This window comes from Berghia stephanieae, chromosome 1 (assembly GCF_034508935.2).
Source record: "Berghia stephanieae isolate SIO BIC M18660-M18661 chromosome 1, UCSD_Bste_1.3, whole genome shotgun sequence".
In the NCBI taxonomy this organism is placed as follows: domain Eukaryota; kingdom Metazoa; phylum Mollusca; class Gastropoda; order Nudibranchia; family Aeolidiidae; genus Berghia; species Berghia stephanieae.
The window spans coordinates 46,396,060-46,413,911 of NC_088360.1; the positions used below are offsets into that span (position 1 = coordinate 46,396,060).

A 17,852-nucleotide genomic window follows, 5' to 3' on the forward strand; every position below is an offset into this window, starting at 1 on the left:
ATTTTTGCATCAGCGTTTGTGAGGTTGTTCTCACTAAACTGTATTAACCAGACTATAAAAGTTCATGGTTACACAGAGTTTGTGTGTTGGTCCGTTATACTTCCGGATGGCAATGTTGTGAACTCCTTGGCCAAGCGCATTCTATCTATAGTACGGTTTGGCAGATTTTTGTGGTATTTGGCAGATTTAAAAAATCCAGTTGGCAGAATGCCTGAAAATAATCTGGCAACCCTGATGTGCAGTAGTGTGTCATAGGGTCACGAAACGAGTTTATTTTCTCCATGTTGTGTACTGTTTTGTACAATGCGTGTTGTCCATGTGCATTCGCCTAGAACATGATATCAAGAAAATAGGAGTTTCAATTTGAGGTATCTATAATTATGACGAAAACTGATCTGGAGTTTTCTGTGAGGTGACGACAGCCATCATGTTGCTGCTTGAAGCTCGAAGGAAAAAATAACGATTATCTAGTTGAATTGTAAGATTCAATAATTTAACGAAGACAGATACTGTGTTGACGTTTCGGGTTTCCCCTTTATCAACAAAACACGATGAATAAGACTCAATAAGACACGGACGAATAAGATATGTGTGAATAGCGTAGTTAAGGTGAATAAACATAAACAATGATGGTGGGACAGGAAATAGAATTTCCCCTCTGGTAAGGAACTACGAATTAAATTGTGACAATAAATATTAATGAAATTAATTAACATTAACACGCCGTTTTTATGTCCCACCGTTGGGGTGTAAACGCGCGGTGTAGAAATAGACCCATATCCGTTCATGAGTTTTAGCTATCTAGTTTTAGATTGGAGTTTAGTACACTGCTTAGTGATTACGGATACTGATGTACGTTTATACCATGATAATAAGTTAAAGAATAATAATAATGAAAAATCAAAGCTGAAAAGAAACATGGCACACAAATACTGATCTCAATGACCAAAATATGAATAAATATATAATTAAGAAAAGTTTTTAAATATCATGATAAAAAGTTTTTGAAAAAGAACTAGACTCTACTACGAAAGAAAAGAAGAGAAATACAACAAAAAAAAAAAAAAAAAGAAAAGACGGACGCTGTAAATTACAGTAACTGAATACGCTGATGATAATGATAAAATATTATAAAATGACAATCGACGTTTACGTATATAAGTGCACGTCGATAACACATTGAATGGTAACGATGTTGTTTTTAAAATTATAATTAATAATAGTAATAATAATAATAGATTAATGTTAAGTATTAAAAATATGTCCAGTAACTATAACAACAAAAATGATTTCTTTCTAAGTAAAATTTTTAAAAACATTGTCCACAAAGGGAATCGAACCCAGTATTTTCAAGGTTAGATAGAGTCTGATAGCTTGTCCACTGCGCTACGGGGCCACCTGACTGATCATAAAATTTAATGTCTCTTTCTAAAACATTATTATTTTACCTTGAATGCAACTTCTATTTTCTGGTTTTAAATTTCGATTTTTTTATTTTTTAAAAATGAACAAAGATGTACAGATGTCACAATAATACCAAGCTATAGTTACACACCGAACGGACACTGAACGATGGACTGACTGAACACGTGATCAATTTTTTCTCGCGTCATTTCGTCTAATCTCGTCACTTCGGAATAGAAAGAGGAGGCAGAGCTTATATATGATATAACGCAATGAAAGTTCTGTCCAATGACGGGGGGGGGGGGGGGGGGGGGGGAGGGCTGCACCTCTCCAAAACTTACCTTATTTATATGAGATCTTGAGATTCTTATCCAATCATCGATTGCTCGTTTGACAGCTCGCTTGTGAACAGTTAGGAGATCATCTCTTGATTTATGGGCAGACGGCTTTGTGTAAATGCGGTGAGTGTTGTATACATCAAAGAGTAGCGCTGACCAATGGGTAAATAGTGGTTGTGTAACCCAAAAGCCCTGCCGACTCGACTGCAAGGTCTTGTATTTAATAGTTGCATCACCATCTCAATGCTCAGGAATTAATTAGTGAGGCAGGACTCTCAGTATATAATATATATATATATATTATATATATATATATATATATATATATATATATATATATATATATATATATATATATATATATATATATATATATATATATATATTATTTTAAAAAACAAACAACGCAATTAGTGTTTTAAACGCTTTTGAATCACACGAGATACATCAGTGTGCTTGTCGCATTGAGAATTGAAAATTGAGATATAAATTATAAATCAAGAAAATCGACTGGAAAATAAAGAAACTATCATTAAATTAAAAAATTTGAGCAATATTTTTTTCAAAATCAATCTACTAGAAAAAAATGTTATTTCTAAGCCTATTTTTGTGAAACAAAGATAAATGTTCTCCTTTTTGCAAGCTGATTCAAACAATGTGGTTTTCAAATTTATTGTATATATATGTAATCATTTGGAAGCTACAGAGAAAGGTGCTTTTGTGTAATCCCTTTCACACACGTGCGCGCGCACACACACACACACAAACATATACAAACAATACACAAACAATACACATCCCTGGTCATCTATTGCCTATACTATTAATGTGAATGTATACATCCCATGCTGATTGTCACTACCCCCCACCCCCCAACCATTTCCACCATCCAAGTACCAGCGGCCTTTTCTCTTTGATGTCATATCATGGTCTCCCTAAAGCCCAATACCTTGGTCGTTTGTGAGTCAACCCCCCCCCCCCCCACCTTCCCCCGTAATCAATTTATAATTTTCTCTCCGTATCTAGGGTAGAGCGCCACATGCACAATTATCTATTATTGAATGACACTGATCTTGCCCCTCCCCTTAACACATGGTAGGGTGAGGCCTGAGGTAGTCTCCATTCTTTCCTTCTCCGTTTCTTGTCAGCTGAAGCCAACAGCAACCCAAGCTATCCTCTATCATGTGACCTTAGATCCGATGCTGCATATCGCTTGAGAGCCTTCACTATCCAGATCTCGTTCATGGTCACGTGAAAAGGCTAGATCCGTTCGGGTTCGGCGTTCAGCGTTCAGCGTCTCGATCGGCCCGATTTCGTTAAGAGTCTAATATAGCTGTTGCCATATCCAAATACAGAAACACAGAATCGCTGATGAAATTAGGTTGAATGGGTATGCATAACAGAGGTGCAGAAAAACGATCCGTTAAGATACACCGTCAATGGAGGTGCAGAAAAACACTTTGTATGTATGTATATATATATATCCTTTCTTTAAGAAATATAGCATTGTGGAGAACATTGTGCTTATTTGAGTCAATAAAAAAAATGACGGCGCACAACTCTACTGAAAGATTTGAAAATTAGAAATGTATTTTTTACAGATAGATAAACAGATAACTTGATTTCCTTTTATAATTTAAAGTCAGTTTGAAAGTTCGTTGAGTCACACAGATATCATAAAATACGTACCGACGACACTATCACTCTCAAAATCAACCAATTTCGTCACTGTAAAATGTTGTCAGTTTGCGTCATCTATTTATGACATCAAGTATTATTATTACTTCCGTTGTGTTGTTGGTTTAGCGGTGATCAGTGTTGTTATGTAGTAGTATGTTCTAATTGCGTGTATGCTTGTGTGTGTGTTGTGTGTAGTGTATACATGTGTGTGTGTGCGTTGGCATTTTTCAGCAAATCGTGGCATTCATAGTGATATTATTCACTTGATCACATGAAGGTATTTGGATTTACACAAATTTTAAACAAGTTTCACAGATTAACAACGTCAACTAATATTACTGCTGATATTACGGTCGTTTTTATGCCATCGATGTGATAATTATTGCCCTGGGAAATATTTAATTAAACGTTGTCGGCAAACTGTCAATTGTATCTGTCTAGCTTCTAGCCCGAACAAACTTGATATTTTTCGCGTCTGCTTCAGATTTTCATTTGACCTCACATAAGTTAGGTAAAGGGGAAACATTCCGAAAGCTCCTACATCCCCAGTATTCTTTCAATTTGTATTTTCACCGTTGATCTTTTGTCAGGCGTTTATTTATTCAATTTGTCATCATATAGATTTGTGAGGATTTTTTTAAATATTAGGGTTAGTCATAAGTCTTAGTAAAGGTGCTAGGGGGGAGACATTCCGAAAGCTCCTACATCCCCAGTATTCTTTCAATTTGTATTTTCACCGTAGATCTTTTGTCAGGCGTTTATTTATTCAATTTGTCATCATAAAGAAGCATTTAAAAAACTCTAGAACAAACCTTGATAGATTTGTGAAAGTTTAAAATTTCCTAATTTGACCATTGTTTTAATTCTCGGCGCCATTTCAATTTGTGAAGTATTGAAAGGTAGTGCAAAGCTGTCCGCGGATTTTTTTTTCTATTAGGGTTAGTCATAATTCTAGGGTGTTTATTTTCCTATTAGGGTTAGTTAAAGGTAGTCTAGGTTTTACTTTTTCTTGGGGTTAGTTGAGGGAATATTATTTAAGTTATTTCCCTTTGTAGGAGCTTTCGGAAGGCCTCCCAAGTCAAGCGTGGTAAAGACTTGTGACTTATTGATATTGATATCTACTGACTAATAAACTAAAATCATGCCGAATAAAGCATGGCAGCGACGACAAGCACATCGATTAAAGTGTGCATCTAATCGTAATCAAGCTAATCAAGCAATATCGAATGAAAATAGTTCTTTCCCCGCGAAATTGCGGGCTTTTTACTAGTATATATTATATATATATATATATATTATTATATATATATATATATATATATATATATATATATATATATATATTATATATATTCTTTTTCTCTCAATCTAAGGTTGCCCCTTATGCTGATTAATAACAGACCAGTCTGCCAATACCAGTAACAGCCTATGATAAATTATGAACGCTTATTTTTAGGCAATTAGATATTTTTTTTCAAAAGTAAAAATTAGTAATTTTGACATAGACCCTAAGCTTTTTAAAATTCACCCACTGGACAGCCTCTCAATAAGCTGACTGCTGATTGATACAGGACTTTAGCATGGAGAAAAGAGGGTTGGTCATTAACCACATACTGCATCACCTTCAATCTCTATGAAATTTGGTATAGATATAGATAAATGAATTAACTAGATGCGCTTTCATTTTTTTTGTTTTGCTCTCTCAATTTTGAAAAAAGAAATTAACAAAAGTTTTAAAATGACGTAATTTTTATCAAATTATAATTTTTGATAGAATCTGCCTACATTGATGTCAATCACACCAATAGAAAGCTTTGATCTCTGCTCTTTAAAATTATACTAGAACTGTTCACATACTGTGAAAAATAATTGAAAAATAATGGAACATTTGTTATGTGACATTTTGTTAGTCAAATTTTAACCCAAACTAGCTCTTCACTTTTAGGCACCTGTCTGTATGCTGGAATCATATTACTTACTATTTGAAAATTCACCCTTAGTCTTTTTTACATTCCTATGTTTTGGAGAATAAGAAATCTTTCGTAATGATAGAAACATGAAAAGAAAAGTGTAAAAAAAAAAAATACCCAAACAAATTAGCTGAGGGATAGTAGCAAAGTGAACATGTTTGCATGTCTGATAATCGGACTCAATTATGGGCCATACCCATGACGTAGGCCATGGCCATACCGCATGCCGTTTGCTGGCCATTGTCCTTGCAGAGAGTGTTGTTTTTTCTTCTCATTCCAGTTCATCTCTGGATGCTATTAGTCCTTCGGGGCTAAACGTGGCATTAACGAGGTGTTACCTGTTCTTGGTACCAGGGCTGGCGGAGTCGGTTATTTTTAAACCGACTCCGACTCCAGCCTTGAAACCGACTCCGACTCCGACTCCGACTCCAGCCTTGAAACCGACTCCGACTCCGACTCCGACTCCTCAAGCATAGTATTAATAGGTAATAATATGCAACCAACACTCGCAGCTACTTTTAGCTTTTCCCCAGTTTATGTATTATAACAATACAAGCCGCTTCATATTTGAAACTAGGACAAAAAAGGAACTGAAACTAAGATATGAATAAAACTGTCATTAAGACCAACAAAAAGAGGAAAAGTGAAATTAAGACAATATTGAAACTGAAACCATTTATACTAAAATAAAGTCACTTCTTATGGTCTTATGGTTATCCCACTTTCTAATAACCTAACTTTAACATTGAAGAGTCAGCATCCCCACCCTCCCTCTAGTCAGGTATGGGGTGATTGGCATTGATGCCAACTTAATGTACAGCACGAGAGCATGAAGGTTGGGGAGGAAAGGGGGTTTTGGAAGCATCGTTCACCTTTAGCTAATACCAATGTAATTTTTTTCAAATTCTATAGGCCTGGATACTATCTATATCTAGTATCTAAAATATTACACATTGAATGATGTAAAAATGCGGTGTGTCTTTTTTACGAAACCCGCCGAAACCCTGCGAAACCAGCGGTAACCCGACGAATCCCGACAAAGTTATGGGAAGTAGGTGGTAGTGGGGAGTGAACCTAGAACTCAGGGAAGTGTAAACCATAGGGGAGTGAACCTGGGACTGGGTTTCGGCGGGTTTCGTAAAAAAGAACTAGTGCTTTTTTTTACGAAACCCGCCGAAACCCGACAATATCCAGCAACGTTATGGGAAGTAGACAACTGTGGGGAGTGAACCCGAGACTCAGGGAAGTGTACATCAGTCGGGAGTGAACCTGAGACTAAGGTTATCGGCCGGTTTCGGCGGGTTTCGTAAAAAAGAATTAGTGCTTTATTACGAAACCCGCCGAAACCCGACAATATCCGGCAAAGTTATGGGAGTTTGGCAACAGTGGGGGGTGATCCTGGGAATCAGGGCGGTGTACACCAGTGGGGAGTGAACCTGGGACTGTGTAAAAAGGATATCAGTGGGAAATAAACCTGGGACTAAAGGGAGATGGATACCATAGAAAGTTGACAGTTGGATATGGGAGTTGAGTACCAGAGGAGAATGAACCTGACACTATAGGAGATGGGCGCCAGTGTGGAGTGAACCTGGGACTCAGGGAAGTGCACACCAATTGGGAGCTAACCTGGGACTGTGGGAGATGGATAACTGTGGGTATCTGAGCCGAACTATAGGAGTTGGGTACCAGAGGAGAATGAACCTGACACTATAGAAGGTGGGCGCCAGTGGGGAGTGAACCTGGGAGTCAGGGAATTGCACATCAGTGGGGAGTTAACCTGGGACTGTGTAAAAAGGATATCAGTGGGAAATAAAACTGGAACTAAAGGGAGATGGATACCATTGAAAGTTGAAGCCGGATATGGGAGTTGAGTACCAGAAGAGAATGAACCTGACACTATAGGAGATGGGCGCCAGTGTGGAGTGAACCTGGGACTCAGGGAAGTGCACACCAATTGGGAGTTAACCTCGGACTGTGGGAGATGGATAACTGTGGGTATCCGAGCCGAGCTATAGGAGTTGGGTACCAGAGGAGAATAAACCTGACACTATAGAAGGTGGGCGCCAGTGGGGAGTGAACCTGGGAATCAGTCAATTGCGCACCAGTGGGGAGTTAACCTGTGAATATCTAAAAAAGGATATCAGTGGAAAATAAATCCGGCTTCAACTCCCAATGGTATCCATCTCCCTTTAGTCCCAGATTTATTTCCTACTGATATCCTTTATACATATTCCCAGGTTAACTCCCCACTGGTGTGCAATTCCCTGAGTCCCAGGTTCACTCTCCACTGGCGCCCACCTCCTATTGTGTCAGGTTCATTCTCCTCTGGTACCATACTTTCGTATTCGGCTTCAACTTTCAATGTTATCCATGTCCCTTTAGTCCAAGGTTTATTTCCCACTGATATCCTGTTTACATAGTCCCAGGTTCACTCCCACTGGCGCCCACCCCCTATAGTGTCAGGTTCATTCTCCTCTGGTACCAAGCTCTCATATCCGGCTTCAACTTTCAATGGTATCCATCTCCCTTTAGTCCCAGGTTTATTTCCCACTGATATCCTGTTTACATAGTCCCAGGTTCACTCCCCACTGGCGCCCACCTCCTAATGTGTCAGGTTCATTCTCCTCTGGTACCAAACTCTCATATCTGGCTTCAACTTTCAATGGTATCCATCTCCCTTTAGTCCCAGGATTATTTCCCACTAATATCCTGTTTACATAGTCCCAGGTTCACTCCCCACTGGCGCCCACCTCCTATAGTGTCAGGTTCATTCTCCTCTGGTACCAAACTCTCATATCCGGCTTCAACTTTCAATGGTATTCATCTCCCTTTAGTCCCAGGTTTATTTCCCACTGATATCCTTTTTACATAGTCCCAGGTTCACTCCCCACTGGCGCCTGCCTCCTATAGTGTCAGGTTTCTCTCTCCCCTGGTACCCAACTCCCAAATCCGGCTTCAACTCCCAATGGTATCCATCTCCCTTTAGTCCCGGATTTATTTCCTACTGATATCCTTTTTACATAGTCCCAGGTTCACTCCCCACTGGCGCCCACCCCCTATAGTGTCAGGTTCATTCTCCTCTGGTACCAAGCTCTCATATCCGGCTTCAACTTTCAATGGTATCCATCTCCTTTAGTCCCAGGTTTATTTCCCACTGATATCCTTTTTTACATATTCCCAGGTTAAATCCCCACTGGTGTGTAATTCCCTGAATCCCAGGTTCACTCCCCACTGGCGCCCACCTTCTATAGTGTCAGGTTCATTCTCCTCTGGTACCAAACTCCTATAGTTCGGCTCGGATACCCACAGTTATCCATCTCCTGGTGTGCAATTCCCTGACTCCCAGGATCACCCCCCACTGTTGCCAAACTCCCATAACTTTGTCGGGTTTTGGCGGGTTTCGTAATAAAGCACTAATTCTTTTTTACGAAACCCGCCGAAACCGGCCGATAACCTTAGTCTCAGGTTCACTCCCGACTGGTGTACACTTCCCTGAGTCTCGGGTTCACTCCCCACAGTTGTCTACTTCCCATAACTTTGCTGGATATGGTCGGGTTTCGGCGGGTTTCGTAAAAAAGCACTAGTTCTTTTTTACGAAACCCGCCGAAACCCAGTCCCAGGTTCATCCCCAATGGTGCACACTTCCCTGAGTTCTAGGTTCACTCCCCACTGCCACCTGCTTCCCATAACTTTGTCGGGATTCGTCGGGTTTCGGCAGGTTTCGTAAAAAAGACACACCCATAAAAATGCAATGTCTGAAAGTGGTAAGGAGTCGGAGTCGGGACTTCTAAAACCGACTCCGACTCCACCCTCAAACAACCGACTCCTACCGACTCCGAATCCGACTCCGACTCGCCAGCCCTGCTTGGTACCCAATCCAAAGTTGTCCCACAAATGACGCACTGTGCTCTAATTGAGGTGACGGTTGCACAAAGCCTGATGGCTTTCTGGAACATCAATTCGAACTGCCTTGATCTCATCGTCAGAACCAATTACCATTTGTTTCATTGGAACATCAGCTAACTGCCAGCATCATTAGCAAGGAACTGATGAAATGACTCGAAGTTTGAACTCCTGTGCACAAGGATAGTCCTGACAAATATAGGGGGTTCTCTGGAATTTTGTCCTTCTAAAACTAGGTGTTTGAATACCATTGCAGTGTCATGTAGCTCACAAAGATTAACTGTCTTGTCTATACCAAGAACAGGTCTTCCAGTTCAACAGAACCGCTTCATTTCAGAGATCTGTTCTTGCATGTAGAGGATGATAGAGGGTGACATGGATGTGCCCCTCACAAAATCACTGTACGTTGACATCACGCATCTGATCTGCCAGATTTCTTTTCTTCTCCATTCATTACTGTTGTGTTCTGTGTTGTCAAGTGACTTGAGCATGTTAGTGTGTGCGTGAGGAGTGGTCATCTCAGCTGATCGGAATTGATAATCAAAAGTGTTAAATTGTATTTGCATCCTTTGTTTGTTGTTGATTTGTTGATACTTGACTTGGCGCATTTAAGGTCATAGACGGAGAGCACAGTTTTGTTGACTGTACTCCCCCTCTACGGCAATAATCTGGTTTGTGACAGTGCCTAAATGAGCCAATAAGAAGGGAAGAAAAATAAAGTAAATAAAGTGAATTCACTCACTTTATTAATGTCTCTATGAATGAAATTTGCCCTTTTGTGGGTATAAACATCGATGGCATGTGTTTAGTCAAATTATGACCAGTTCACAGAAAACTATTTGTAACATTTAACGTTTATAGGCTGTCTGGGCGAATTTAGTGAATACTAATCACATATCTAGCTGTCAAAAAACTATGACAGTTGTACAGTTGTACCTGGCCATTAACACAAAGGGAAGAACAAAAACTTAACAGGTTTCACAGGAAACAATTATAAAATAAAGTCCACAATCTGATACTCTAACTCAGCGAAGATTAGCAATAGTGCACTCTCAGCAAGTGCAATGAAAAACTTCTCTCACTTTAAATTTTAGAGACCCAATGAATGGCAACTTTTTGGTCATGTAATAAGAAGAGACAAGAGTATGCCAGCAAACAAAGCCATGAACCCTTTTTGAACGTCTGATCAGGCTAAATATAAAGGACGACCACCAATGGCAATTTGTACTGTTAAACTAGGACCTCAAACACATGGTATGTCAACTTAAAATAGATCCAACCGAAGACCTTTTGTCTCTAAAATCTATCGCAGAAGACCATGGAAGGATCTCACACAGAGGATAGAAGAGGTGTCAGGGTGTTCGTCGTATGACTAGGCTAAGTCAAGTTAAGTCGAATATACGTATGTGTGCATTTACACAGATGTATCTGTTGGTGTTTGTAAGTGCAAATGAATGTGAAAAACATGTAAACATATTTGTTGATGTTAAGCGCTTAGAGCTTTCAACCATAGGCAAAAATATTGTTACAGCAGTTGAAGCCAAAAATTGGAATGCCGCTTTATCGGAACAACTGGTTAATTGGGAATAACAATAACAGAATCATCCCATGCCTTCAAGTGAAAAAATGTCCTTTAATTGAAAAAACGGCTCTAACCTATCACTATACCTCCCTTTTAAAGTATAGAGTAGAATGTTATACTTTACTCCTTTGACTGTCTTGGAAAACAACAAATGTGTAATTAATGAGAGCTTGGATGATGATGCAATGGTATATTTGCTTTTAAAGCTACAATGATTAACATTAAAATTGTATGATGTGGTGTGATTTATAGTGAAACAGGATTTATGTGGCTTCGATTCATGTGGTCTGTGTTTGGGAAAGAGGTGTTGATGGTTCATAAGATATGATTGCTCATTCTCTGATACCATCATGCCTACACACATGTAATATATAATATGATAAAAAATGAAGGATATCATTTTAGATAAACAACTGAAAGGATGCTCTTTATTGCTATTGTTATATTTACCACAATAGACATGCGTGTAGTGTTGATAGATTGTTCAGATTATGAAAGCCACTTGTGGAATTGGTTAATTGGAACACCGCTAAAGTGGAACAATTTCTGCGTAATAGTGCTCTTCCAATTTAGTGGCTTGCACTGTGTAAACAATTGTTATTTGTTACATCTATTTATTTATGCGTTTATACATTGTATTTTCATTTCTATTTTTTTCATTGGTTATTTTCAGGCCAAAAGGAGTTTGATTGGGTGAGAGATAAATGTTTATACTATATGAGTGGATCTTAGTGCTGGCAGATGGGTCAATGTCATTAATATGAAGAGATTGACAGCTTTTATGGCCAGGGTTAGCAGAGACTGGTTTCCATTGCTTTTGTTTGTGACTGGAGCTTCCTGTGCTACCAAATGCATTAGTGAAGGAAGGCTAGGTAAACAACTTCGAATTTAATCAAAATTAATCGGAGGAAAATTGAAGGAACAGAAAGAAGGAAACTGGTTATCTTTCATTGGTAACTACTCTGAATATACACTCCAGCATAGTTCCTTGAACTCATTCGAATGTCCCGAACTTTTCCTTATTTTTTGTTAACCCTTCCATTCCATCCTCGAACAAATTGTTACCTTGAACACAGTAACCTCGAACTATTTTTACCAAGCCAACGTGAAAAAATTAATTAATTAAAGAGGATTTTTTTGTTTCATTTTTAAAATGTTAATAGCATCCGGTGATTTCGACCACTGATGACTTACTTTGATGTTGACAGTTACTTATGTATGTATCGTGTGTATCTATCTTCACAGCATGGGTGTGTGTATGCAGTATAATACACAAAGTAAATTTGGCAGTAAATGAATGTTGTATTACGGCAATCTCTCTCTTCTTCTTCCCCCCCCATCCAACACACACACAACCCCCCTTGTAACATATCCATACTCATCACGCGCCATAGCAATATACTCTTTCCTCTTCTAACTACTGTTTCTTCAAACGTTTTTGCATGTCCTGTGAAGAGTGAGGAAACTGTGCTGGAGTGTACAAGAGTAACTATCAATTTCAATTTCACAGGACAATTTAAGCAATTCTACAATTTATTAATCTAAATAATAAACGGATATCTCAAGAAATATGCTTGTAATTGTTTAGTATGTTTGAAGATCAAATAAATTTACTTAGTCAATAGTTTGTTGCTTTGCTTTACAATGGATTGATATGTGATCAGTTTTATTTATGTACTTTAAATGAATAGTTGGCATGATTATGTTAACAGTGAAGCCTTTCTTTTTTTTTGACTGACTTCTATTGGTTTTTCTTTCCACTCATACAGCATTCCGTCCCATTGATCCCTTTGCATTTGAGGGCAGGCCATTTGAAGCATGTTGCCATGTTGTGGACAGCAAATTAGAGTTTGTGAAAACTACATGGGAAAATAATCCTGTTGTATTTTCATGTCATGACAACAATAGTGATCATGCTAAAATGACATATAATGTGAGCTATAATGGGAGAAGTCAAGTTGATGCCAAAAATGATATGGATGGTATATGTGTCAACATCACCATATGGAACCCCACCATATCGAATAAGCCTGGAATGCTGTGTGGATGTCAGCTTCGAAATCGACCACAGTGTAATGCAACCCAATATGTTTCTGTGGACAGTGAGTAAATGATTTTTATATTCTCTGACTGTGTCACAATATGAAGCAAACTATGTCTCTGGCATTAAAACTTTTGTTCAAGTTTACATGCTTTAAATTTGTCATTCTGCCTTTCATATATATTTTGTGTTTTGGCTATGTATTTACTTTATTCTCAATACTGAAAGAACAGCATAAATTCATTTTTGGATCCTGGGGTTTGTATGGTGAGATTAGAAGAAGTAACAAGGTGTTTCAGTTTCAAATTCATTTAGTGAGTCAACCAGAATCTGCAGCACTAAACACAACTACTTCAAGATTTTTTTCTTCCAGATTAGAAATTTGTCTTTTCCTTTTTTAAGCATTTGGGCTTGTGATTAATGATTAATATTGAATGAGTAGGAAAAAAAAGAGAAAATACAAACAAAGATTTCTGGAGCAGAATTCCTCCATCTTCACTTTTTGTCACCATCAGCACTGAAAGCTGGTTGAGGGATGAGATGCTTATATATAACCTCAGTATAGGTGAAAAATAGAATATATTAGCTCTGTCTGGGACCCTCACCGCTAATCAGAAATCAGAGAAATCGAAAGAAAATTAAAAACAGAGCAGTGAAATTTATAGATCATGAAACTGACTTCGATCTTGAACTGCTACAACAGAGAAGAATGCGTGACAAAGTGAAATTACCCCTTGGTGAAATTCAACAAAATAATAATAATGTTTGATCTATCTTAGGAGCTATAAGCCCCATGGACTGGAATTTATTCTAGATACTGCTTGGCAAGTTTGCTATGGATACTGTCTTGTGTGATCTGTAATGTTTTGTATTTATAGTAAAAGACGAAGACAGAAGACTTAGACTTGATTTTAGGAGTCAGACATTTTTATTGTAACCATTTGACGATTGGCTGAGTTGCCAGATATAACAAAAATAATCAAATACATTGCATCTCTCTTTCTTCCTTTAAAAAAAAACAAAAAATTTATAAAGCCTAATAGTTAATTTAGCAAAAATTACAACAAGATACAAGATAACGATTTTAAAAAAAAATCTTCCACCCTGTACTATGCCTATAACTTCATAATACACCTATGCTGCCTTTGCAACCTCCTTTTTTCTTTCAGGCCAGCCTGTCTTTATCAAGTGTTGTAAAGTCAAAGTGTTGAGCTCCTCCTCAGTCTTTTCTTGAGACACCGTGTATTTCTCATCTGAGATGTTCAGAAATTCGGAGACATTTATCTGATTCAGATCCATTATCTATTCTTCATAATCTTTCAAATATGCTCTCGATAAAGTGTCTGGAAGTTGCATATCTTTTTCTTTTTTTGTACACTACCCTGAGATTATACCACTGTAATGCAATAAGCATCCTTTAAACTCTCATTGAAGCTGATAGTAGTGGTTTCTTGAATACCTGTTCTCGTGGTTTGTGATCATATAAACTAGAGTCTCTTTGCCAAATATATAGCAATGACATTTCTTACAAGAATGTACTATAGCTGCCATCTCCTTTTCAATCTGAACATATCTTTTTTCAATGTCTGTAAGTGCTCTTGAAGAGTATGCAATTGGATTATCATCCTGTATAAGTTCTGAACCAATTCCCGAGGAGGTTGTTTGACATCAAAGTTTTGAAAGCATGGGTGCCAGTTTTCCGGTTCATGCCGGAATTCCGGTTTCGCAATATCTCAAAGTCAGATACCTCCGGTTTCAGTGTTATGAGTAAAATAACCTAATAGCATCTCCCCTAGAGAGAGACAACTGCACTGTGAGTATTTCACTATGTATTATAAGTTGGTTTTAAAATCGAATTAATTTCCTCATTGTTTCAATATGTTTGCTGTGGAATCATTTAATAATGGTATAAAAACGGTGATGAAATAAGAGTAAAGTTTAGACCGCATTTTCAGTAGGAACATTTTCAGGTTTGATAAAGTGTCAAGATTTTAGTTTCAGGTTTCAGCACTTCTTCCTGCTGGCACCCAAGTTTGAAAGCCTGGGGCTTCCAAACATAAACTTTTCAAAATGTTTTCTCCTTTCAATATTTGTCTTAATGGTTGGTCCACTTCGCTCATGTTTGGTATGAGCTTTCCGAAGTACGTTACGAATCCAAGAAACCTCCTCAAACTTTCTTTGTCATGGGGTCCTTCACTGCCTTTATTTTATTTGGATCCGATTTTAATCTATCTGCACTGATTATGAGTCCACAATATTCAACTGAACTCTGTCTTATTTTGACTTTCTCCATGTTTAATTTCAGATTATATTCTGTAGCTCTTTTTAGAACTCTTTCCAGGACAAAATCATGTTGTTTTATGATTTGTCCTGCAATCAGTATGTCATCCATTATTGCAAAGGCACCTTGAATACCTTCTAACCTTTGAACCATAATATTTCTGGACTGCATTTCAACCCGAAGGGTAATCTGAGCCATCTGTACCTTCTTAAAGGTGTATTGAAGCTTGTAAGGAATGAAGATTCATCATCTAATTTGAAGAAATCCACTTTTGGCATCCAGCTTTGAGAATACTTTTGCTTAAGGTATTCTCTAGTAATATCTTCAACAGACTTCATTGGATGATGTTCTCTTTTTATGATCTTGTTAAGATCTTTTGGTTCAAGGCAGATTCTTATTTTGTTATGTTTAAACGGATACGACCATTAAGTTAACTCATTCTATTGGTTCCTCCACTCTGGTTATAAACTGGTCATTATCCATGTCTTGTAGTTTTTGAGTGGTTTTATCTTTCAGAGATGGTGGGAATTTTCTACAAGCATGAATGACTCCATGACTTCCTTCCTCCAATTTTTTTCTTGTAAACTCCAGACAGAACACCTGTTGTGTTTCTTATTTCTGAATATTTGTCAAGGTCAGTGTTCTGCACACTATCCACTTTTGCAATTAATCCAAGATCCTCGGCTAAGTCTCCTGACATGATATTTTCTGCATCTATGTCAACTACTTGAAATTTTGATTTGATTGTTGACTTTTTCCCTTGAGCTTGTAATTTCACTTGCCCAATGGGTTTTATATTGTGATCTGAGTATGTCTTAAGAACAATAAGGCTATTTGAAATTTCATGAAATCTTTTCAAAGTCTTTCTTCAAGATCACATTGCACTTTGCTACAGTGTCAATTTTGAATGACAGTTTATGATCACTTATTTTTATTGTTTCATGATATTTGCTGTTCTCACTAGATGTACTGTATTTCAGTGTGTAAATTGGGAGCAACATTTCTTCTTCGTCAATTTCATTCAGGCTATGTAGTTTTCTGGATGATTTGTTTTGACAGACAGCTTGCCAATGTCCTCTTTTCTTACAATAGTCACATGTTGACATTTTTACCGGACATATTTTATGTGAATCTGGCCTGCCACATCTTCCACAAGTCTTAGCTTTGAACTGGTTACTGCCTTTGTTGTTCTGTATCTTGATTCAGTATTTGGCTTTTTCCTTTGTCCAGTCCTTTTGTCAATTTTGTCAACTTCTTCTCGTAAATTATCATCTGTGTTTTGGACTGATGATGCTGTTGATCAAGCTCTATCGCTTTCTGCAGAATGAGATCTTCACCCCTGTCCAATAATTTTTCTTGAAGTTTGACATCTGACACTCCATCGATGATGCAATCAACCAATATGTCATCACTATTGTCATTTTCGCAATCCATAAGTATGGCTTTGAGATCTGTTACAAAATTCATGGAAGTCTATCCTGTTGTTTGCTTTCGTTTTTTAAGTCTGTGTCTGGCAATTCTTCTGTTTTTTTTTCTGGGTCTTACATTATATTCAAATTTTTGAAACACTTGTTCTACTTGTGAATTCATCTGTAATTTGAAGAGTTTTAGAAATTTCTCTTCCTTCTTTACCTAACCAGGTACCAATCCATACTCAACGTTGTTTGTGTATCGTTTGATTTTGAGGGGCCCTTCAAAGCAAAATTGGCAATACTCTTTAAACCTTTTTAACTCTAAGAGGAGATCAGGGGCATTCAAATTAATTACAGGTTGAACGAAATGAAAATCCATTACCTTTTTACTTCTGACACCATGTAACGTTTTTATGTAATAGATGAAGATAGAAGACTTAGACTTGATTTTAGGAGTCAGCCATTTTTATTTTAACCACTTGACAGTTGGCTCAGTTGCTAGATTTATGTTAAGAGCTATAAGCCCCATGGACTGGGATTTATTCTAGACGCTGCTTGGCCAGTATGCTATGAACACTGTTTGGTGTAATCTATTTTCAAAGCTGTAAAGCCCATTGACTGGGATTTATTCAAGTTTCTACATCATTAATCAGACTTTAATAATTGCTGGCCTGTTGCAAACTCCTGCTCGATGGACAGAGGAAAAAACTTGCTGGATGGATAGAGGAATAAATCCCTATCTGCCTGTTTAAAAAAAAAAAAATTAATTTGCTCTTTCAATTGAGCTATTAGTTTCCCCCAGTCCATGTCAACACTATTCAAAATCTTATCTCATTTCTCATATCTTTTTTATACACTTTGCCATTTATCCTAATACACAATATTTATTAATACCATCCATTGTCTTTCTTCTCATCCCTCTTCCCAATTTCTTTTTAGTTTACCCCCCATCAAACTTGACCTTTGGCTGCATCACCTATGGTATGCAAAATGTCACTTGTAGGCCAGATTTACCTACCTTTACTCATAAAAATCATTTGGCAACTGTCATCAAATGGAAGCAGCACATGTAAGTATGTCAAGAATATGAATAGGTCTCAACCTGGTGGCAATGTTTTGTGGAATCCTTTTTTTTCATTTTTGCTATCTAGTTGTCATATGCATTTGGAAGTGTAACAATAGGTGACAGCGTGGCTCAGCAGTATGGTCTTTGCCTCGTATGCAAAAGGTACAGAGTTAGA

The 17,852-nt window shown here is 37.6% G+C and overlaps 1 protein-coding gene across 4 annotated transcripts in view; it reads left to right on the forward strand.

Moving 5' to 3' along the window:
* The first annotated feature begins 213 nt into the window (after positions 1-213).
* LOC144976187 (uncharacterized) overlaps positions 214-17,852 on the forward strand; it is a 58,272-nt gene continuing 40,633 nt past the window's right edge. For 2 of the 4 annotated variants that reach the window (XM_078920368.1, XM_078920388.1), the window contains exons 1-4: positions 214-478; positions 11,551-11,749; positions 12,647-12,979; positions 17,551-17,680. In XM_078920368.1, coding sequence (XP_078776494.1) covers positions 11,638-11,749; positions 12,647-12,979; positions 17,551-17,680 — 575 coding nt within the window. In that variant the 5' untranslated portion in view covers positions 214-478; positions 11,551-11,637. Of the gene's footprint in view, positions 662-11,550; positions 11,750-12,646; positions 12,980-17,550; positions 17,681-17,852 lie in introns of all 4 variants that reach the window. The other 2 variants (XM_078920374.1, XM_078920382.1) reach the window with 2 other exon arrangements.